Source organism: Solenopsis invicta, chromosome 14, assembly GCF_016802725.1.
Source record: "Solenopsis invicta isolate M01_SB chromosome 14, UNIL_Sinv_3.0, whole genome shotgun sequence".
NCBI lineage: Eukaryota > Metazoa > Arthropoda > Insecta > Hymenoptera > Formicidae > Solenopsis > Solenopsis invicta.
The window spans coordinates 61,553-86,406 of record NC_052677.1 but is presented as its reverse complement, the minus strand read 5'-3'; the positions used below and the strand labels follow the sequence as shown (position 1 = coordinate 86,406).

General features: G+C 28.3%; 3 protein-coding genes across 6 annotated transcripts; 1 reads left to right on the top strand and 2 right to left on the bottom strand.

The window, feature by feature from the left end:
• Positions 1-3,597: 3,597 nt before the first annotated feature.
• Positions 3,598-8,643, bottom strand: LOC113005939. Its single transcript, XM_039457310.1, has 12 exons — positions 8,487-8,643; positions 7,864-8,036; positions 7,659-7,730; positions 6,650-6,754; positions 6,449-6,548; positions 6,272-6,366; positions 5,967-5,996; positions 5,789-5,878; positions 4,762-4,969; positions 4,398-4,489; positions 4,097-4,313; positions 3,598-3,825 (listed from the first exon to the last, which is right to left on the bottom strand). The coding sequence occupies exons 1-12, from the start codon at positions 8,515-8,517 to the stop codon at positions 3,701-3,703; spliced, it is 1,338 nt and encodes a 445-aa protein (XP_039313244.1). The 5' UTR covers positions 8,518-8,643; the 3' UTR covers positions 3,598-3,700.
• A 4,264-nt stretch (positions 8,644-12,907) lies between these two features.
• Positions 12,908-14,304, bottom strand: LOC105205310 (nucleolar complex protein 3 homolog). Its single transcript, XM_011174657.3, has 3 exons — positions 13,781-14,304; positions 13,611-13,708; positions 12,908-13,207 (listed from the first exon to the last, which is right to left on the bottom strand). Exons 1-3 carry the CDS (start codon positions 14,027-14,029, stop codon positions 13,024-13,026), a joined length of 531 nt encoding a protein of 176 aa, XP_011172959.3. The 5' UTR covers positions 14,030-14,304; the 3' UTR covers positions 12,908-13,023.
• Positions 14,305-16,378: 2,074 nt separating this feature from the next.
• LOC113003753 lies at positions 16,379-24,577 on the top strand. 4 transcript variants are annotated; one of them, XM_039457359.1, is made up of 9 exons: positions 16,379-16,606; positions 17,884-17,985; positions 21,295-21,639; positions 22,471-22,723; positions 22,794-23,052; positions 23,481-23,695; positions 23,755-23,920; positions 24,109-24,199; positions 24,360-24,577. In XM_039457359.1, exons 4-9 carry the CDS (start codon positions 22,652-22,654, stop codon positions 24,472-24,474), a joined length of 918 nt encoding a protein of 305 aa, XP_039313293.1. In that variant the 5' UTR covers positions 16,379-16,606; positions 17,884-17,985; positions 21,295-21,639; positions 22,471-22,651; the 3' UTR covers positions 24,475-24,577. The 4 variants fall into 4 exon arrangements, with proteins under 4 accessions (XP_039313293.1, XP_039313289.1, XP_039313290.1 ...); XM_039457355.1 differs by having other exon boundaries at positions 16,383-16,606; positions 24,106-24,199; positions 24,360-24,574; XM_039457356.1 differs by having other exon boundaries at positions 16,383-16,606; positions 21,295-22,723; positions 24,106-24,199; positions 24,360-24,574.
• Positions 24,578-24,854: the final 277 nt, after the last annotated feature.

Here is a 24,854-nt window from a genome sequence, read left to right as displayed (position 1 = left end):
GTCATTTTCATTTTGTGTAGGATGTGTTACATAATTATATAATGGTGTATATTTGATTATACACTGAGGAAAAAATGTAACATCAATACAATTGGGGAATGCTCTTTTACAAATAATAATACAAATAGGGACAGAGATAAAATGTAATAAATAAGTTCAAAAAATTGTTCTAAGAGACCTGTCTTAAATCATTTGACAAACTGTTTAAGGTTGTAAAATATTGCACTATTAACAAAACTGAAAGATGTTGTAAATTTAAATAATTTTGTTGCAATTTATTGCAATTGTTATTAAAATATAATAGTTGTTGACTTAAAAATCTATCACATTTAACAGAACTTTGCGTAATAAGTTGTAATAAGTATTTAAAGCATGTAAACTAGCATAATAATATAATAACTAAATAATAATAATCTATAGCAATATTTAACTTAATTTGTAGGTCTATAAATGTTTTCGTAGAGCATTTATTACAATAGCTTATAGAACAAAATTTTACAAAGAAATTATTATGTAAAACTATTGTAATAAATAAAATATTGATTGCTACAAATTGTAAAATTACTAAACAAAATGAACAGTAATAATCATCTGGCATTTTATATGTATTATATTATTTACATTTAATTGTAGGGGATATTTTTATAATTTGTACTATGGAATGTGTAACGCTCATAGAAATTTAGCACTAGTATTGGCCAATTAATTACTTACTTTGAATATCAGAAGCAATGCTTTTAATATTTAAAATAAATAATTAATTGGTCAGTACTAAATTTCTCTAAAAGGAAGAAGTAGTAAAAAACATATTTATTAATGAATTAAATATATTTACACATAAATGCCTACGCAAAAGTTTTACACATTACAAATTTTAATAAGATAACCCTGATATATAAGTAAAGAAACAATTTGTATAAATACAAAATATAAAATAAACATACAAAATTGCGCATAACAGATTAGGACTACATATTAAAATATAGATAGGTCCTTATCAGGGTATTGATTATTAAATAATATAATTTTAAAATCTAACAACTTAATTCTTTAGCATTACAAAAAAGTAATGAATTGATATTTTCGAAGTAACGGTAACGGTAACGCGTTACTTTACGAAATCAGTAACGAGTAATGGTAACGAGTTACTTTTTACAAAACGTTCCTTTGTAAAAGTCGGGATGGTTATTAATGTTAACGGACGTTCATTATATTATAGTAAAATTTCCCCTTCTCGAAATATTATAAAGAATTCAAAATATTATAAAGAATTTTTTGCGAAAAATAAAATGCTTGTTTTAACGTTTTATGCTTACTTTTATCATTAATAAACTCGATTAGAATCCTTATTAGAATTAACATTGATTAATAAAACTCAACAGTCACTTTTGATCATGTAATTTATTTCGACACTAAAATAAATTATGGACATCGAGCATCAATATAAAAAGTCTATATCATTTAATTTATTTTAAGAAGATCCATAATATGTATAAATTATGCTTCCACACGCGAGATATAATAATAATACGAATAAAACTCAATGTAAAAGTTTTGACAAACATGGTTTTAACGTAAATATAAAATATTTTTATTGTATATTATAAGTTTAATATTTGACTTTGATATTATTTAATGTAAAAAAACGTAAACTTTAAAATATTTTAAATTGAAACACAATTTTCTATTAAAGGACCCACAGGACTGTCGTATTATCCAATTTCACAAATCTTTTCTATCAATGACTTTAAGCATGATCTAATAATGAATTTTACATTGAATAGATTTCACTTCAAGAGTAATAAGTGTGTAAAACAAAATTTTTGATAACATTTGGCATCGAATCACGAAAACAAATGCAATGTTCAATGATAAAAATCGAATTTCGCGAAACCGACGCGAGCTACCTAGGCGACCAAATTTTTTTTTGCTGCTTCTTCTATTAAAGGAGGAAGAGAGAGAGAGAGAGAGAGAGAGAGAGAGAGAGAGAGAGAGAGAGAGAACTGGAACCGGATTCGTTACGCAATTCGTGATGCGTGAGTCCAGTGGCTATGTAATTAAATGTCAAGGTCCCTTTTCTCTGTTATTCACATTGAATTTTATTCGTATTATTATTAGATCTCGAGTGTGGAAGCACAATTTATACATATTACGGATTTTCTTAAAATAAATTTAATTTTTAACAAAATCAACATGAAAATCAAGAAGTTGATCAGTAAATTAAATGACAGAGTTCTGAACCTGGTTGACGAGATTGATACGCCCGTAGAAGAAAGTTCATGTTCTTTCCGTATGTAAAAGACTTATCGGAAAAAATATCTGAGTCTCTGAATAAAGACGAAGTAACGCTTGGCTTTAGATGTTTAAACAAGCTAGATCAATTTATCAAAGTTTACAAAGACAGGAGCAACAAAACAGAGTGTAACAATGTCGTTTATAAATTAAATTGTAATGACTGTAATGCTTCATATGTAGGACAAACAAAAAAGAAATTAAAAACACAAATTAAAGAACATATGAATAACATCAAACTTGAATCATCCAAAATATCCGTTATTACCCTGCCTGCACCAAACGTAACAAGCATGTCACTCTGCTGTGCTAACTCGTCGCATGTTACATCCCTGCCGAAAATATGCGATTAAAACCGATTAAAAAAAAAGTAATCCAAATCGATCGGGATTTCTGCACCGAAAATACGGTATTAAGACCGATTAAAAGTCAGATCGGAATTAGTATAATTCGGACGGATTAATATTGGGATAAATCCATTTCAATCCGAAATTACATGATTTCATAAATTATAATTAAATCGAATTTTAATGCGATATAACACGCTGAGACGCTAATAAATCTTGTGTGCCATTTTTAAATAAAAAGATATTTTGATGATAACACTATAAATCACGTTAAAAAATTTGTAAAATTGTCCAAAAGCTATGATTAACCAAATAAAAAATGAAACTTCGGTTTTTCACCTGAAATGTTTTAATTTTATAAAAAAAACTTCTGTTTTTCACCCGAAATGTTTTAATTGTGAAAATTAAAATATTTCAGGTGAATAATTATAAAAACGAACATCTTCGTCAACAATATTTGCATTTTGTTCGCTTTGTTCGTTAGTCTCTTGAGTGATTTTACCGAGGGGGAATTCACAACCCAAAATTTTGTACACCAATGCCGATTTTTGGCATTGCTGTAAAACACTGCCGACATTTTTGTACACTGCCGACAATGCTTATTGTTAGTCAATGCCTACAATGCCGTCAATCCTATATTAAAATTAAGGCAATGCCATGCAATTATGAACACTACCGCGTGCCCATTATCATACGCCAATGCCTGCACAAGAATTCTAAAGCTTTCCCGAAGTATTCAAAAATTTTTGTGCTCAACCCCATGATCGAAAAACCGACTCTGAAGTGAGCTCACCACTCCCCAACCACTGACGACAATGCCGTCAATATTATAGGTCACTGCTTACTTTTTTCGGCAGTCCACTGCCGAAATTTTGTACACCAATGCCGGCTGTGAATTTCCCCTCGGATTTTACTGTTTCTTGTTTTTCTGTTTGTGTACTTCTTTTTCTTGTCACTATTTTTTGGCCTCGCATTTTCATCATTCATCTGTGAATCATCAACAACGTCCTCGCTTCCTTCATCAATCGATTGATCTTCATCGGTATCTTCACATATTTTCTTTAAATCAGCAAGTTTTTTCCCACATAGTAATAAAATTTAGACATTTCTCTCATAGAATTATCTTTGTCAGGAGTATCGGCAAATTTGGTTTTGTACACGTTGTTTATACAATGCTTGTATGCATCTGAACAAAAAATATAAATGACAATATAAATACAAATAAATATAAATACATATTTTTAGCTCAGTAGTATGGTCTTAAAAACAAAACATAAAAAATAATATATATTATATATTCATACAATAAACTAAAATAATATTCTCAAATGATTACACTTATAAATTTATACTCATTATTATAATATTCCATTGATTTTGTTTAAAAATTATTAGTAACAAACTTTATATATTTATATATTTATATTATATGATGCACAATGAAACATATGTTATACCTTCACAAGCTCTCAATTTCTTTTCATCCAGTTTATTGCATTTCTTTTTTTTACCGCGTTGTGCAGTAGTGTATCCTGTAACGGTGCTAGTCATGAGCAATTCATCATCGAAATTAGCAAGAATAATATTACTTGCAAATTGGCGAGGAGTTTTCGACGAGTTCAACACTCTGTTATAGTGGATTTCACTCATCCACTCGTTTCGCCCAATGTGAATCTGTAATGTGTGCATAAATGTTTATTATCATAACGAATAATTTTTAAAAATAATATAATACATAGGAAAGGCAGTACTCATTACCATCCCACTAGTAGACTGTCTTGTCCCAATTGGTGGAAAATTATTTTCGTACTGCATGTTGATATTGGAAGTCAATACAGTTTTCAATGTTGCTGTAAAAATTAAAATGTTTTATTTTTATCTAGATAACATTTTAAAAAAATTACGACTATCCAGATAACATATAACATATCTAAACAAGATGATTAAAAATTACTTAAAGATTATTGTCTTATTGTCTTTTATATATCTTTAAGAAATTTTCTTTTCTATGCTGTCTGAATAGCTATGTAATTCACTTATTAATGTATTTATTGTACTTCAAGAATTTAGGACTTTTTTATAAACTGACGAAAAAAAGCGTAATGTATACACAATTTCTTACTTTCGCATTCGTTAGTTTTATCGATTAACGCTGTTTGCAGTCGTTCGTTTAACTTTCTTACATTTGTCAACTCAGACGTTACTTTCTCCAGCTTTTTTTTCATTTCTTTGCGTTCACCCTCTAAATTGTTGTTATATTCGTGTAATTCCTTAATCCGTGATTGTAATTTCGACTTTTGTTCACGAAGTAACGATACTTTTTCTTTTAACTGCAAAAAACGGGTATAGTTTTAAGTGTATATTATACTACTACTATAGTAGTACAATGTGTGCAGAGAAAAATGTATCCAATTTACAGACGAGAATTAAAATATCTACTGGTTATGCTTATATTGTTATGTTATATAATTATTCTTTATCATAATACATTTTATGAAGTTGTATGTTTGCCATAAAATGATGAATTGTTTTGCAAATCGCCACTTTCATACCGATTACTCTTTGATTTTTTATTTAAATACTCTGTTATAAGCTGCAACCAGACATGTATTTGAATGTGATACATTTTTCTTTCTGTGTAAGCAATTATTTTTTGTTCTGACAAATATTTTACACAGTATCTTTAACTCATTACACATTTTCTTAGTTACAGTGATTTTCATAAAATGATGCAAAGATTTCGGACGCAAAGATTTCGCAAAGAGTTCATATTCACGTTTATGTGGACTCATCTAAATAAAAATTGTCATATTAGGTTAAGTTTTCAAAAACTAAATATACAGAACAATTATACAAATTATAAATTTCTAACAGATTGATATTCACTGCGGAATTTACTTCTTCGCATTCAAAAATTAAGAAACATCACACGGGGTACATTTCGATTAAACTTAATATAGAACTTAACTATACTAAAAAATAATTTTTTGGCTCTAAATCTTAATAAACGCTTTTCAACACTTTTTATCTTTGCACAAAAAGATCGTAATGTATAAGCGACTTTTGAGATCTTTTGCGTGCACTGATCACACATAATAGAATAAGTACTTAGAAAATTGATATTAAAGCATTGAAATTATATTACATACCTCTGAAAGATGGTTGTCTATATCATCGTTGTCTACATCATGGTTGTCTACATCATTGACTACATCGGTGGTTGTTTCACATGTAGAAGTCTAATAAGGTACAATATGATATGAATTTTTATTCAATAATGCACAATAATGCACAAAGAAATTATTAATATATCCTCGAATCACTCACTTGTAATGGGTCGTGTTCTTCATTTGTAATCTAAAAGTCACATAAAACAGAATAAATTTCAGTTTTTCAGGTTGAAAAATCTAAAAGGGTTACATAACATATATTTCAGTTAAACATGTTCAATAATAATTTTCGTAATAAATTATAAATATTGAAAATTACATTTTTGCTTTCATGCTTATTTCAGATATTATTATTTATCTGAACATGCAAAAATGAATTGTAGTTATCGTTATAACGATAAATACTGTTATAATCTAAGTTTCAATGATTTATTTGTAATATACTTAAAATGTATAGAATACCTTCGAATTACTGCAACCCTTTTCTAGTACTGGTTCTATACATTTTCCAACTCGTTCCGACGACTGTGTGTCAGGAAATTCGGGATTCCAAAATCCTTTTCAGTAAAAAGATTATATTATATTTTACATGTCACAGATATGATCAGAAAAATGATGAGAAACACATTATAAATATACCTTCTGGTGTTATTGGCCTTTCGTACTTTCGTCGATGTCGTGAGCATTTATTTTTTCTCTTCTGCAGTTCGTCTTTTGACAGCGACAAATTCTTGTAATACTAAAAAGTCACATACAGAATCAGAAAAATTAATATTTGTTTATATAGAAATGTTTGCTTTACGTGTATATATATTTTGTATAATAATATTTTAATATTACCTTTTCACATTCCCAGCAATCCGAACCACTCAATTTTGCTCTGTCAGCTTTGCGTCGTACATTAATATGCTCTCTCTCCTTGTTGGGACTTATAAACTGAGATTGCTGCAATCAATTTCCAATTCAAATTATACAAAATATTTATACACTTGAAATATTGATAGCAAAATATTATACATTTTTGATACTCAATTTTGTATGATTTTAATGTAAAAGTTATCATAAATCTTTAAAAAATTAAACAGATTAAGGTCAATACATTAATTACAATTAAAAACAAAGTAATAAAAAAAAGACGAGAGAAAAAATACTTGAAACTAAAACAAGACAAGAAAGTAAAATGACTTCTTGAAATCAAAAACGTGTGCCTATCAAAAAAACTAAAACAATTATAAAACAAAAAGTAATGAAAAGAACATTGAGTTTTCAGAAGTACACTTTTCAGAAATAAAAAATAAAACAAAAAATGAAGTTAATTTTTCTTTTTTATAAAGTTACAAAGTTCTATGTTATTGCTGACAATATTAATTAATACATATTTATTCAAATACTTATTTAGGTACACATTTATTTAGGTACATACATTTTATTTGTATTTGTAACATTAATATCATTTGTTTCTTTACTAAGAAATAAAGAGTATTAAAAAAATTATTTATAGAATAGATTTTTATTATATATAGAATAGATTTTATAATTAAGAAAAGAATTTTACAAATTTAGAATAAGAGATGTCATAAAAACATCGTAATTGGAAGTTAATACAAAGCACAGTATCCGAAGCACAAAAGTAATACAGAATAAATCAAATAACTTTCATTTAAAGAATCTACCAATAAACCAAAAGATTGTAATACAAAAAACATTAACTATAATTTAATTACTTATAAGAAGCATAAAAGAAATAATTAAGTAACATCATGTTAACTATAACAACATTTTGATGAAAATTTTGAAATATATGTACCTAAAATTTGTATTGCAAACATTTTACGTCATACCTGTTCACATTTTCATCGACATCTTTCATTGTAGACTGCGTCAACTTATACAGTTTTGCTGTTAATATTTTTTCCAAATCCTGAAACATGAATGTCAGTGTATAAGATGTATATAAATGTATATAAGATATATTATCAACAAATCTGATTATTATTATTTATGTAATAAAATATTGTGCATTATACAATTCGAGCAAAAAAATATTAACTTACGGAATTCTTTTCTTGTGTATTTTTCGAAGATGCCTTACTATTCATTGTCAGTGAATCATCAATGATTTCATCAGACGATGTGCCACCACTTGATGCTGTTATCATCAAGCGTTCCGGAATACTAGACAACCTTTTCAAACTTTTCAGTCGCTTTATAATATCATTTTTCGAGTCTGTAAAATAATAAATCACACGTTTAATATTTCTTTGAGGTAATTAAAAAAGAACTAATGTTGCAAGTTTTGTGGTATCTTGTGATATACTACTAATATTATGTGACGAGTTTAATAAAAAGTCTGTTATTTTTTTCTACATATTTTTGAAACGAATAATTGTATTCTTTTCAAAAAAAAGTATAAATAATATACCTCTTTATTAAACCTATCTTACAGTATCGATAATATATATAGAGTGTCCCAGAAGGTTTTTTTTATGAGCGAATTCTTTGAAATATTCTCTGTGTATATGTTACGGGCAAATTCTGCACAGTGGACAATGTTGACATTGTCCGGGCAATATCGACACTGCCCGGACATTGTCCGGGCAATGTTGACACTGTCCGCTGTACGGACGTAACATATATATCATAGAAATAAAATATTATAGAAGTATGCATTACGTACCTTCTAATAGCATAATTATTCCTGAGCACATTTTTCTGTTCACCTCCACACGATATTTGATATTGTTCTTATGTGTGTTTTTGTCTGAATATGCAAGCCCTGTAGTAGTTGTTAAAAAGAAGGACGGTTCTCTTCGACTCTGTGTCGATTATAGAAAATTAAATCGAATAATGATAAGAGACAAATACCCACTTCCGGTGATGGATGAACAAATCGATTTATTAACAGAAGCTAATATATTTAGTACGATTGATCTAGAAAACGCGTTTTTACATGTTAACGTAGAAGCATCCAGTAGAAAATATACAGCTTTTGTAACTCATCAGGGTCATTATCAATTCCGAAAAGTGCCTTTTGGATTATGTAATTCTCCACTTGTTTTCCAACGATTTATTAACCATATTTTTAGACCTCTAGTTAACGAAAAAATCTTGTTGATTTATCTGGATGATTTGATTGTAATTGCGAACGATGTGGACGAAGGTATTAGACGCTTGCAAAGAGTACTCCAAATCGCGAGTGATTACGGTTTAAATATTAATAAAAGGAAATGTCAATTACTACAATCAAAAATAGAATATCTAGGATACATTATAGAAGCCGGTGAGATCCGCCCATCTCCTAACAAGATACAAGCTGTCTTAAATTTTCCGAAGCCATGTTCGTTAAAAGATGTACAGAGTTTTCTTGGACTGTCTGGCCATTTTAGAAAATTTATTGAATTTTATGCCATGAAAGCTAGACCTCTAAGTGATATGTTAAAAAAAGGGAACACATTTCAATTCGGTTTCAAAGAGAAAGAATCATTTGAAAAATTAAAAGCAGATTTAAGTAGAGATCCTGTTTTAAAAATTTTTAATCCGAAGTTTGAAACAGAACTGCACACTGACGCATGCAAGGACGGTCTTGGAGCAATCTTATTGCAAAGAGATCATGCCAGTAAAAAATTACATCCGGTGTATTATTTGAGTTATAAAACAACTGAAGTAGAGTCCAGATATACGAGCTACGAATTAGAGATTCTCGCAGTAGTAAGAGCCTTAGAAAAATTCCGACATTATCTGTTAGGCATTAAATTTAAGCTTGTTACTGATTGTGCCGCATTTAAACAAACCATGAGTAAAGCTAAATTGTCTGCTAAGATAGCAAGATGGGTTTTATTAATTGAAGAATTTGACACTATCGTAAAGCATAGAGTAAATTCAAGAATGAAGCATGTCGATGCGCTCAGTCGCTATCCGGTAATAGCAATTAGTAGTGAGGATAATGTCACAATTCGAATAGCCAGTGCACAAAAGAATGATCCAGAGCTACAGGCCATTATGGAAGTACTGAAAGTTAAATCTTATGATGACTACTTTATACGTAATGACATATTATATAAATTCAAAGACGGTCTTGAATTGCTGGTTGTACCACAAGACATGCAAAATGAAGTCATCCAAATGGCTCACAGCAAAGGACATTTTGCAGTTAAACGTACGGAAAAAGGCGTTAAACAAGAATTTTATATTCCAATGTTAACGAAAAAGATCGAAAATGTAATCGCTAACTGTGTTCCTTGTATTTTAAGCAACAAAAAGATTCTTAATCTATTAGATAAAGGAGATTTTCCGTTACAAATTTATCATCTTGATCATTTGGGACCGCTAGATTCAACTAACAAAAATTACAACCACATTCTTGCCGTAATTGATAGCTTCACCAAGTTTATCTGATTGTATCCCACAAAGTCTACGACGTCTAAAGAAGTAATTTCGAAGCTACAATTGCAAAGTCAAACCTTTGGAAATCCCACTTGTTTTATTATTGATAGAGGCACAGCGTTCTCTTCCTTAGAATTTCAGGAATATTGTAAAAACGAGGAAATCAAACACTCAATGATTACCACCGGTTTGCCTCAGGCAAATGGGCAAATTGAGCGAATTAATAGGACGATTATTCCTGTATTAACTAAACTTGCGTTAAACGATCCTACGAAGTGGTATAAATTTGTACCTAAAATTCAACAAACTTTAAATGCTACATTCCAAAGAAGTATTGGCATGACTCCTTTCGAATTGCTACTAGGCGTAAAAATGAAACAGAAAGATAATCTAGCAATTAAAGATATACTCGATAAAGAATTTCAGTTGCAGTTCGAACAAAGTCGTGATCAATTACGTGAGCGAGCAAAAAGTCAAATTGTAAAAGTACAAGAAGAAAACCGTAAGACATATAATTTAAGAAGACGCAAACCAACCAAATATAAAATAAATGATTTAGTCGCAATTAAAAGAGTCCAATTGGGGCTTGGCAAAAAACTTTGTGCTAAATATCTTGGTCCTTACAGAATTATAATTGAAGTCAAACAACACTTATGATGTCAAACGCGAATTGCCTGATGAAGGTCCAATTAAAACTAGTACTTATATATGAAATATATGAAACCCTGGTCCACAGTATTATAGTCATCTGGGCCAGATGACATTTCAGGACGGCCGAGTGTAGGAGGGTTTTAGCCATATTCGTGTTATTTGTAATACGTGTGCATTGAAGGGCGTCGCGCTCTGGGGCGAGCTGCGAGCGGAGACTAATTAGCGAGTTCGACAAGCGAGAGTGAGTGTAAAATGGCAGTGGATCAATTTGTGTAAAATATATCATTACTCACGAAAACCTAAATACGCCTGCTATTTAACCCCACACTACAATTTTTAAATATGAATCCTTAAAGTTAAAGTCGCTTTCTTTCAATTTATATAGCAATTTAAATGGAAATTGTTGATCAATTTTAAAAACATTATAAATATATGTAAATTTAGCAGTTTTATGTGTATCAAATTTTATATCTGATCGGAGTAAGGCATTACGTGTGTTCTTTAATAAATGGGGAACATCGAAGATTATTACAATTTCTTCAGATCGAACCATGAACGTGTACAATATTTGTCTGACGTTATTGTCTTGGCTCAATTCTAACAAGGCTCTTCGTTGAGTTGAGCCTTGAACACAAATTGTAGCCTTAATTTTAACGCCAATATCCTGTAGCTGTTCAATTATGTTTTATTAGAAATTTGAGATTATTGCAGGATATGTTATTTGCTGTAAAATAATAAGCTACCACTTGTTTCCATGATTTGCGTATACCACGAATCATGAAAACAAGTGCATGATTAGCTCCATTCACAGTTCGTCCCAATTCACCTAAATCCTCGTAACCACTAATGATTTGTTTGTGAGCTTCATAATGATAACCTTTGCTCAAAGACATTTCGTCAAAAATTAGTGAAGCATATCTATTTCGTTCGTGCATTTCGTCTATTTTAATTTTTAATTGATCCAAAAGGACTTTGTTTTTCCCTGTTTCAAATGGAATTTGAGATCAAATGCGTTGCAGACTACGCGGAGATGGCAGCTCAAAATGTTCACGTAGAAACTTGTACAGACGAGGACCACGTTTATACATTGACAAAGCAAACGCTTTATCCTGTTCTGTCCATCTTTTTCCGGAATTTTTACGTGAAGCATTCACTAATTGTGAATTAATGAATGCTTTGGTAATATCATTTAATTGTGTATTAATGCAATCGAAAACATTATTATCGTATTTTTTTTTCAAAGTTGCTAATGCGTTTTTTGTATCTGACATTCTTTTCTTCATTTTAGACAGTTTTACTGAAATACGGCGTTTAATTTCATACATGCGTTTGTATCGTTCTGACTCTGTTTCTGATGAAACTCCTGTTTTTAATCGTGAATTTTCGTTTTTTTGTTCACAATTTTCGTCATTATTGTTTGGACAAGTGTTATCTGGGCAATTATTTTCTTTGTTAACAGAACATGAATTTCCATTTTTGCAACTTTCCTGATCACATATACACATTGTCTCTTCTTCACATTCTTCCTCACCATTTAAATCTTTTATAGAATTAACATCTTTACTATTATTACTGACAAGACATGACTGAGCAACATTATTAAATGTATTAGTATCATATGAACAGGATGGATGAACAGGAGTTTCTTCACAAACAGTATCAGCATTTACATCACTGTTAAACAAATTTGTATTAACGGCAGATGCATTAGCATCACGTAACTGGCGACATGAATTCAAGTTTTCATCAGTTGTTGGAGGCAAAATTTGAACAGGAATTAAATTATCCGATTTTTCACTTCTTTTCGGTATCATTTGGATTTAACAAATGCTTTGTAAAGTTAACAAAAATCTACTGTTCGGAAATGATCTTTACAAATACGCATGTTCTCAGAGTTTACATTAATGCCAATGCCACAAATCAGTTTCCATTTAACACAAAGAGCGTGATTTTTCGGAAATTTAAAAAAATGCTTGTTAATGCCTTTATCAACATTCGCGTAGTAAAAATTACCACATTCGGGAAATTTACAAGAATATTTCTTTCGAGGAGCCATTTTATAATTGTATAAAAAAGAGTGAATGTTAAATTTTGAAATTTTTCTTGTAAATTTCCTACTCACGATAGTATCCAAGAAATCAGTAAAAAGCATTATTAAACTAACTTACATTAATTTAATATCACAGCTTCAGTCTTTTACATATTGCTTTTTTCTTCGGTGAGGTTCCCATCTTCCTATCGTCAGCATCGCTCAAATTATAATTAACTAGTACTTTTTTAACGAGCAACATCTTTGGAATAGGTACAACAGGCTTAAATGCTACACCCGCAGGATCATATTCCGTATAGAGCTCTTCTGGTGATCTAAAATTATAAATATAAAAATATATGATATTTGGATAATATAAAAAGATTTGATACAACTATCTAATAATTGTATATATTATAAATAATTTGTTAGTGAAGATATTTTAGTACATTTTAATATATAGTTTTTTTTAATTAAAGTGAATTTATAATAAATTATTTATATTATTTATTTAGCAATAATGTTTATTAAGAGGAGGTAATGTATATTATACTACCATCTTATATAAAAAATTAATTAAATAAATTATAGGATAATCTATAATTTAAATTTTAAAAATAATTGAGAATATTAAATGGTAATAATAATAATAATAAAGTTAGTAATATTTTAAATTTTCTAAGAAAAATTTAATAATTTATAGGTTAATCATAATTGTTGAACAAAATTCGTACTTACAATTTTGCAATTTCAGTTGCCGAACTACCTTCGCCGCTCATAGGTGTAGTATACGCTATATTTTTAGCAAATTGCCTTACTACACTGTGATAGTGACGCTGTAAAAACAATTACAGTGTCATCTGTCATTCAAGCATCAAAAAAAAAGGATTATTGTAAAGTTGAAGTACCTGTAAAGCAACAAGCTCATACAATGTGGTGCAGTGAGTGTTGCAATAATCTGGTCCTTCAATTTCGCTCTGGTAATGACCTCCATTGGCGCAATCGGTATCTAATAAAACATAAGCCGCTTTCCCAAGTTGCATCACTTGTTTAATAATATCAGTTCCTAAAGTCGCATTATGCTGCGATTGCAATGCTAGTGTATTTATTCTTTTTACAAAAGCTGTCATTCGCGTCTGCGTGAATGAGAATTTCATTCCAAGTTACATCTTGGTACTACATCTTGGTAAAAATTTATATTAGTACAGTGCGCAAATCTGGAAATTATAAATGAGACATAGTAAAATGTAAATAAAAATAAGATACGAGTGAAAATGTATAAAATGCATTACTTGGCTAATCTTTCCAGATACACAGACAACACTTCAGATTTCTGAAGTATATAGTAAATAACTATGCCCATTATTTCTGTAAGAATTTTGTCTGCTTATTTTCTTCAGCTTCTGTCTCGAGCATCTCTTTCTTCACTTTCTCTATCCCAACCAGCACACAATATTTTTTAAATGTTTTTTTAATATTTATTTAATATTAATTTTTCATTGTACAATTCATTATAAGAAAAATATTTATTAAACGTTTATTAAATATTTATTTAACATTAATTAAATATTTAAAATAATGATATAAAAAAAATATTTATTTAATATTTATTTAACATTTATTTAACATTAATTAAATATTTAAAATAATGATTTTGGAAAATATTTATTTAACGTTTATGTAACGTTAATTTTACGTTTAATTAATATTTATTTCACATTAATTTTCTCATTAGAAAAAACATTTTTTAAAAATATTAGTTTAACATTTATTTAACATTAATTTAATATTTATTTCACATTAATTTTTCATTTGAAAAATCATTGTCAAAAATATTAATTTAACATTTATTTAACATTAATTTAATATTTATTTCACATTAATTTTTCATTTGAAAAAACATTGTCAAAAATATTAATTTAACGTTTATTCAACATTAATTTAATATTTATTTCACATTAATTTTTCATTTGGAAAAACATCAAAAACATTAATTTAACATTTATTCAACGTTAATTTAATATTTATTTTACATTAATTTTTTATTTAAAAAAACTTTTTTAAAAACATTAATTTAACATCTATTTAACATTGATTTAATATTTATTTCACATTAATTTTTTATTTGAAAAAACATTTTTTAAGAACATTAATTTAACATTTATTCAACATTAATTTAATATTTTTTCCACATTAATTTTTCATTTGAAAAAACATTATCAGAAACATTAATTTAACATTTATTCAACGTTAATGTAATATTTATTTTACATTAATTTTTTGTTTAAAAAAACTTTTTTAAAAACATTAATTTAACATTTATTTAACATTGATTTAATATTTATCTCACATTAATTTTTTATTTGAAAAAACATTTTTTAAGAACATTAATTTAACATTTATTCAACATTAATTTAATATTTATTTCACATTAATTTTTTATTTGAAAAAACTTTTTTAAAAACATTAATTTAACGTTTATTTAACATTAATTTAATATTTATTTCACATTAATTTTTTATTTGAAAAGACATTTTCCAAAAAAATTATTTTAACATTTATTCAACATCAATTTAATATTTATTAAACACTAATTTTTTATTTGAAACTATTATTTTATAAACATTAAATTAACATTAATTTAACATTAATTGCGTATTTATTTAACATTTATTTAACATTTACTTTATATCCATTATTTAATGTTTAATTCAAATATTATTTAATATTGATAAGTATTCATCGATTCGATAAATCAATAACATGGCTGTCCGTTGCCGAAAACGTGATACGTATACGTGACATCCTTATTATTGGAAAGCGTAAATAAATTTGACAATGACATACTTTCGTAAAAAATGAATTATATGCAGTTAAAGCGAGGTTGCACCAACTGATACAGAAAAACAGCTAAAATTAAAGATTTTTTTTTTTTTATTGTGTTACGCTATGTCAAATATGTTGCTTGTTGGAAAATGCCCGTTTTGTTGAAACCTAAAACAGTTCAATTTACCGCTTATTGTGCCGTAAGTCATGATGACGTAGTCACGATGCAACTCTCTATTGGCTGGCCGTTATTACGGTGGTCAAGAGCATACCCTTGTCTTTCTTTATCATGCGCTGTGTCATCAGCTCTCGTCTCCTGCGCACATGTGCATACATATGTACCGGTTTGCTGGTGTAAAAATCCGCCTGGCTGCCCATAAGCGATATATGGCGCCAATCTTCTGCTGTGCGAGTGTTATAGCGTTTTTCACTGGGAAAACTAGTGCGTACTGAGTGTGCACTCGCTGCAGGTAATTGGGCGTTTCCGTTGGTACCGTCATTGCGCGAACCGAAATGTCCAATTGCCAGCGGCAAATACACACTCAGTGCGCACTAGTTTTCCCAGAAAAACGCTTTTAAAGTTGGTTTATAATAACCGTTACCGTAAGACATAGGCTAATCATAGTCGATTTATATAAATTGACTATGATTAATTTATTTCTTACGGTTTACGGCTATTATAAATCAACCTATACATAATAACCGCGCTCTGCGCGCGCATACATATGTATCCATGCATGTATCAATGCGCCAGCAGGAACACTGTTTCGACGGATCAAAAGAAGAAGAAGAAGAAGAAGAAGAAGAAGAAGAAGAAGAAGAAGAGGAGGAGACTCTTTTTGTGCTGGCTGCCGGCGCGGAGATACATATCCTGCGCGAGAGTCGCGTCATTACTTTTAATTTGTTAGGTTAGTTTTTTAGATTGTAATTAAGTGTTAATTATTAAAGAGTTAATTTATTAAAGAGTTCGGACTCTGTGCATTTTGCATCGCGCCACGTGTACCGCAGTGTTGAGTCGAAGACATTAAGATGGCCATTAAGATTAGCCGTGGTATATAATTCTATTGTGATCGTGTAAAGAATTATATACTGCAGTGATTTAAGTCATTATTGATAAGTCTATTTACTTATTTATTTCTTTGATAGCTTTTTAATTTTCTAATATTATACAGTAGCGATCAAATTTGTTATTTCGATCGTAGTGCACGTCTTCGATCAATCTCTACATATATGTGATATTAATGGATATTAATCCCCTTCAGCAGAGCTCGCAGATCGCGCGGCCCTGCCCTTGAATAAGGTGTTATATATGAGATTTCTGATTAATCGATTTTCAGCGGTATTGACTTTAGTATTGATTATGTTTTGTAAAGATAATTTATAATTATTGTACTCATGCCTAACTAAATTTCAACAACTCTTAATGATAATGTTATATGTTGTTACATTGTCTTTGCGCGGATATTGATAATATATGATAAAAAAACTGCAACAATACAACGATAACGAAACTGTCGTTTTAACGAGTTACGCAATTTAAGTTCTGAAAGCTTCTGATTTGATACAAAAAATTCTGGACTTATATTTTTCATTTTTTGTTTTTTTCTACATAAGATGAAGACCATGGCTACGTTTTCTTTCATGCATATCATGTGTGAAATAGAATGTAATATATATATATATATATATATATATATATATATATATAAATTTTATTGCGATACAGAGATTTTTTATTTTATAAATTACTAAAATATTTATTTATTCTATATCTGTGTAACTGATCTTTGAATCACAGTAAAACTTTGCATAAATCATTTTGAATATTTAAAATATTGAAAAAGTTGAGACTTTTGCTATTATTCTTTTAAATTTTAGTTTGTAACAATAAAAGTAATAACAAATAAAATTAATAAACTATAAAAAATGTTGGTCAATAAAATCATATTATTAATACAACTTTTATTTAAGTAAAGATATCAATGCATTAGTAAGAATACATTATTAGATATATTTAATTTTATAAAACTGTCAGTCTAAATTAATGGACCTGTGAAATTTTTTTGTTTTTATATTTTTCTCAGTGTGATTTAATTTTAAGTCAAATTAAAAGTCTATCAAAATGCACATTGGTATATATTTTATATTATATAAATGTTTTTATATACAATATTTTTGATTTCAGTGCAATAGTCAAATATAATTGAGAATTATATCTGAAGTGAGAATTTTTATTACACTACTGTATAGTCTGAGATATTTAAATACTTATTTGGTATTGAGCTTGGTAAGTCGTACAGAGAGATCAATTTTATGTATTTTAATAGCTTTCTATTTCATTTCCTAAAATTATTAATAGGATAGCATAACATGAAACCATTAAAACAGTAAGTATTGTTGACATATTAATTTATATAAGATACTTACTTGTTTTAAGAAGTTTATGTTATGCACATGAATTTTATATTATTTCATGTGTGACACTTTTAAGATTGAAAGTTTTGGGATAATGTATATGCGCTTATTATATCTACCATATTTTTGGAATTTACATATTATTTAGATGTAATATATTCCAAATGGCATAACTGCAACTTTTATATTGAATGTGCAATCTTAGTATATTTTGATATGTTGCTCCTTACTTTAATTTATTTGTATTACTAACAGCAAGGCTTTAACTTTAACCCTTAAACACGCCGATGCCGTAAAATATGTAAATACATTTTCCGGTTTGGGGGACTTTTTTTAATTTTGAAAAGTTATAACTTTGGTTCCAATTTAAATTTTTCAACGACCTTTTTTTTTTAAATAAAAATTTAAAATCTCAAAAATGTGATTGCGCAATCGATTTAAATAGATTAGAATTTTACATGAGTTAAAAATTTTAAGGAAGGTATATAGTTTTAAACTTGTACATCTTATACATACATATATTATAAGTATATAAATTTATTTATAGTTATTAAAAAACATGTCAAAAGACATACCGTTTCATAAACTTTTCAAGAAAGTTAAAAGACGGAAACTTAACACTGAAAATCTACAAGAACACGGTTCATCAGATTCTTCAATTGATTTTGATGAACATATTCAGCAATTAAATGCTTCTGTTAAAAGCCATAGTCCTGAAATACCAGATTTTTGTTATCAAGAAATAGAACATGAACTTTCTCTTTCTGGACTATCTCATTGTTTGGAACTTTCTCATTCTGATCATTATTCGGAACATTCTAATCTATCTTGTCATTCTGAATCTTCTAGTCATTCTGGTAATTTTGATCTATCTCAACAATTTGAATATTCTGGTTATTCTGATTCACATTCTACTTTAAACAGTTCTGGATGTAGCAACAGTTCAATTTCAGGTAATTCAAAAATACTCAAATTTCTTCGCGGTTGGGCTTTAAAACACAATATAACACATGAAGCTACTTCAGAATTATTGAAAGGTTTGAAAGAAAATCACGAATGTTTTACCAATGAATCCACATTCCCTGTAAACGCACGAACACTGTTGTAAACGGAAAGGAAAATAATTTAAAAAGTTGTAAAGCCTGGTTATTACATCCACTTTGGATTACAGAAACAATTGTTAAAAATTGCTCTTGAGTATTTTAAAACTGTAGATTCTTTTAAGTTATTAATAAACATTAATGGATTACCTTTGTTCAAAAGTTCGTCTGATCAAGTTTATCCTATATTATGCAGTGTAATTTCCATTCCAGAATTGCGTAATAAAGTGTTTCCTATCGGAATATATTACGGTAAAGATAAACCTGCGAATTTAGAAGATTATTTAAAAGATTTTATAACGGAAATTACTAACCTTAATGAAAATGGTCTCCATTTTGTAAATCGCACTGTATAGTTAGATGGTGTTTATTTTGTTTGCGATGCTCCAGCAAAGAGCTTTATAATGGGAACAGTATCGCATTTTTATTCTTGCACTAGATGCACTGTTCGTGGTATCACCTCGGACAATCGACGAATTTTTACAGATTTAGAGAGTCCTGCTCGTACTAGTGAAGATTTTTTACAACGCAGAGACCTGAATTTTCGTCGCCGAGATACCCCTCTTACTAATATTGTGGGTTTAGATTTTGTAAACCATTTTATTTTAGATTATTTACATCTCCAATGCCTTGGTGTTATGCGTTCTATGATAATGAATATGTGGTATAAGGGAAAAATTCCTCATAGATTTTCGGTTGCTCAAGTTGAACTTGTGTCAAATCTTCTTGTTCGGTTTTAATGCTGTATTCCTACAGAGTTTGCAAAAAAACCTAGGGAGTTGTGCATTATTTTACGGTGGAAAGCAACAAAATTTAGATTATTTATTTTGTGTTTAGGGCCAATTGTTCTCAAAAATATTTTAAGTAAAGAGAAATATGTACATTTTTTGGAATTTCATTTTGCTATGAGAATTCTATTAAACGCAAATCTTTGTAAACAACAGGAACTTCGCCAATTTGCTAAAGCTCTTTTAAAACATTCCGTTCAATCAACTGCAATATTGTATGATGAAAATTTTATTACTCATAACTTTCATAACAACATCCACATAGCTGATGATGCAGATTATTTTGTCGACAAATTAGATGGTTTTTCTTTGGATACGATATCTGCATTTCCTTTTGAAAGTTATATGCAGAATATTAAAAAAAAAGTTAGAGGACGTAGTAAACCACTTGAACAAATAGGACGACGATTTGCAGAAATAATGTCATATGAATCTAATTTAAAACGTCAAAATAATAAATTTCCGAAGTTTCTTTATCCTCATCATAACGGCCCGTTATTACCAGGTTGCACGCGTCAGTATCGTGGAGTTGTTCTTCCAAAATGTAAAATATTAAATCAATCTCCTAATAATTGCTGTGATACTATTGCCGGAAGTATTATTGTAATTGAAAATATAGCTTTTTCGGAATAGCTTTTACTAATTCCAGTTGTTATTGGTAAAGAATGTATTAATAAATGCGACTTTTACATTAAACCTTCTGAGAGTTCCCGCGTAGGAATATTTAAAGTTAATAAGTTATCTAATTTAAAAATGTGGCCCTTGTCAGAAATTACCGTAAAATATGTACAATTACCGTATAAAAACGGTTACATTGTATCGTCAATTTTACATTGTGACATGCTTTAAATGTGTAGTATAGATTCTCATGCCATATCTTACTCTTCTAATTTACTTCATTTTTTTCTGTTCGTTTTATTTTGTGTGTGTTTTCTGTTTTTTTTTTATTTTTTGTCTGTTTTCTGTTTGTTTCTTTTGTTTGTTTCTTTTTGTTCTGGTATTTTACTTTATATGTGTATATATCATCGTTGTGTCAAGAATTACTACAGGTAAAAATAAATCATTTGTGATGATATTATTGTGATTATAAATTGTAATAATAGTTAAGTTATTGAAACATGAATAATTGAAAACTTGAATTTCATTCTAAAACATCCTTTCCGAAGAAAATTTTATTCGTTATAATATAGCAGACATGCATTTTACGTGTATACATATACTATAGACTTTTAGTATTTGAAGCGAATTTTGGAATGCAGTCAATGTATATACTAATTTTTTTCAATTTTGTAGGAATAATAATTGTAACGATGAGCGATCCAAATACTTTGACCGATAATATAGTAAACGATAGTTTACCAGACACAAATGATATTTGTGAAAAAGTACTTGATAAAAAAGTGTGTACTGATAACGATGTGACAGAATGGTCTATTGTTCACTTTAATAGTGACGAAGAAGAGAATGTTGAAAGTTTCAGTCATTTGATTCCATCTTCATAGATTACAACGAATGGAACATTAAGTTGGTATCCTATGGATGAAAATAAAGCAACAATACAAAAAATAGTTAAACAATGTTCCAAAGCAAGTTCGAATTGGAATTGTTATTCAATAAAAAAGATACAAGATGGCATTGGTAAAGTTAACAATATTTTTTTGTAAATTTATTCTTCAACGTTATACGGTAGATTGTTTTAATATCTCCATTTAAATGCTTTTTATGCTTTTTACAAAAAAATATTTTAATCAAATAGTTTCAAGATAGACGAATAATTATAAAATCAATTTTTAAAAAAATCTATTTTTGATCACATAAAGGTTACTGCCATTTTTTAAAATACAATGTGATAATAATAGTAATATTTTTATTCATAAATTGATTCTGCTCTAATTTGTTTCTCTGTAAACAATAAAACCCTAGCTTAAAATCTTTTTGTAAAAGGTACAGGAAAAAAATATTTAAAGGTCTTGAGTAATCGCCATGGTCATATTAGAATCATGACATCATAAACGAGAAATGACACATTTAAGTTTCTTGCATACTATTTGTAAATAAAAAGAATTTGGATAAAATCAAATGAGGTCGTTTCAAAACATTTGTACAAATGTGCAGAAAGTATCTTTTCTTTTCTGTCAATCAATAAATTATGGTTAAAGACTCGTGATATGAAAGCAAGAAAACATGTATAGGTGTTGAAGACAGCAAAAAATATGTTTTACATATAAAATTCAAAAATAATTTTACTTGCGGCATATTTTTACTTTTTCACAATAAAGCACATAATAACGAAATGGGGTATATATAAGAAAAAATGTGAACGTTCCATGCCTATTATTTCCAATTCCTGTCGCGATACTGTATCGATATTGTTTTTGGCCGACTAGAAACGAGCTTTAAGTAGAGGTATTAAAATGTCCTTATGTATTTCTGTGTGCTCTTGTTACTAAAGTTTCTAATTTTTTTCAGACAATTATGATCGGGGGATGAAAATGCTTGTTAAAATCTCAAAAAATCCTAATGCTACATTATATTCAGATGTTGAAGAAAAAGGCAAAGGAAAGCGATTAAAAAACCGATCAAGCATTTTGATGATTCCGACAAAGAAAATAATCGAAATTATTGCGATAAAAAACAAACTTTATTGTCAATGTTACCACCAATTCCAAAATTGAATGAGAGTAAGTCGACGCGGCCATTATGTAACAAAATGGATAAAATGGTAGGATGATTCTACATAGATCTAACTATTATATTTGCATAACAATGAATAACAATCTATTTTTTTACAGGACATAAATGTTTCTCATGAAATATTGCAAAACAAAAATACCGAATGTAGGAATATTGGAATAAAACTTTTGAAAGATAATACAGAGAAGCACAAATCAAAGTCAGCAACCACTGCTTTAGAAGAAATATACAGTCTTAAAAAATTTTCCAGTGCAAAAGGATGTAAAATGAAGTCAAAAACAAATCATAAATGTGCTTACTCCTCTGATGGAGAGGTCACATTGGAATCTCTTGCAGATGCAATTTGTCATCTTAATGGTACGTAAAAAATATTGTTTTTATATTAATATAAAATTTTTTTGCTATAATATAAATTTTGTTATAATACACACTTAAATATAAAGACAACTTAATGTAGATTATAACTAAAATTTGTTTATTTTTCATTATTTTCAAACGGATTAGAACTAAGCCAAAACTCTTTAAATGAAATAGATACATAAATCAAATTTAATTTTTTATTATAGCTTTTTAAAATGGTTAAAACCAGCAAATAAATGTTACTAAAATTTTTTTAAATATTTTAATATTATTTCTTTTACTTTAAATAATAGTCACTAAGAAAATTGTTAATATTTTTTTAAAAACGTTCTATATTCATATTCCAATACAATTACTTTCCATCTCTGTCAATTAATATATAATTATTTACATAAAAATTAATATCTTGTTTTTAATATTTTTAGCTGAAATATTATCATATAAATTGATTTTGCGCAAAATTGATAAAAACATAGAAAGTTTTTTGAAATGTGAAATACTGACTAAAAGCCATGACAAACCAACTGACAATGTTCCTCCTAGCGTGCATATTCTTAATGAATTTCCAATAAGAAATACAAATGATTTAAAAACGATGGAGCGAAAATTAAAAAAAGATGAAACTTTTTATTCTGCAGTGGTAAGACATTAAATTTTTTTCTCAACTACAGTGAGACTACAATTTTATATAATTTATAGGTTGACGCTTTACATTCAGAAATTAAAGGAGCATCTATTCAAAAAGTGGTAAATTCCGTGCTCCGGATTATTTTAGATGATAAAATGGCAAGTTCTTTTAATTGGAAAGGTCAACGAGGAACAAAACTAAAATTATCAAATCGCCGGATAAGCAAGTTAATGATTGGTAAGTATATTATTTTACACTTAACTTTTTTATTACATCTGAGATGTTTGCCATTTTGTAGCACGAGTAGTGAATCATGAATATATATTTTGTCACAAAGAAAGTTTAATTTTTACAATTGGTTATAGATAATATTTAATCCCTGTTTACCTTATTATTTTTTAGTTATAAATTTTTTCTTACAGAAGCAGTTGGTAAGGAATTTCCATCAATAAACGAAACCATATTTGGTAGAAAAGCAGGACCTTGGCTGGCCCAAGCCACTTTTCGTATAAAAAAGTAAGTATACATTTAGTATACATTTTAGTTTTATACAAAACTGTTTAACACTGAATTGACTACTGCGTGTGTACGAGTCAAAGATTTGTTAAATTGTACTATTATTATATTTATTTATTAGTTTTGATGTTTATTGATGTTGATATACTTTTAACATTAGCAGACACACGTTTAAAGAAGCTCCAGATGACAATAGCTCCGAGAGTAATTCTTCCAAGAGTAATTCCTCCAAGAGTGATGTAAGTGAGGACGAGGATAATGAGCATCAACAATAAACAATAAAAGATATATATACGTATGTATATATGGATATATACATACACAAATGTTGTTTATATAAACAAAATATATGAGTTTCAAATCTAAAATTTTAAATGTTAAGTATAAAGTTCATTATATATATTATATAAAAGTATTAAGTATAAAATATTTTAATAGTCATTAAGTTTAAAAAAAATATATTGTTCAATATAAAAAGAAAAAATATATATATGAATGTTAAATATAAAAAAATTTATATACATAATTATTGTTTATATAAACATGCATATAGAAAATGTTAAAAATACATTTCAAATATAAAAATATAAATGTTAGAATAAGAATATATAGAATGTTTCAAATCTAAAAATATAAATGTTACATATAGAGTTTA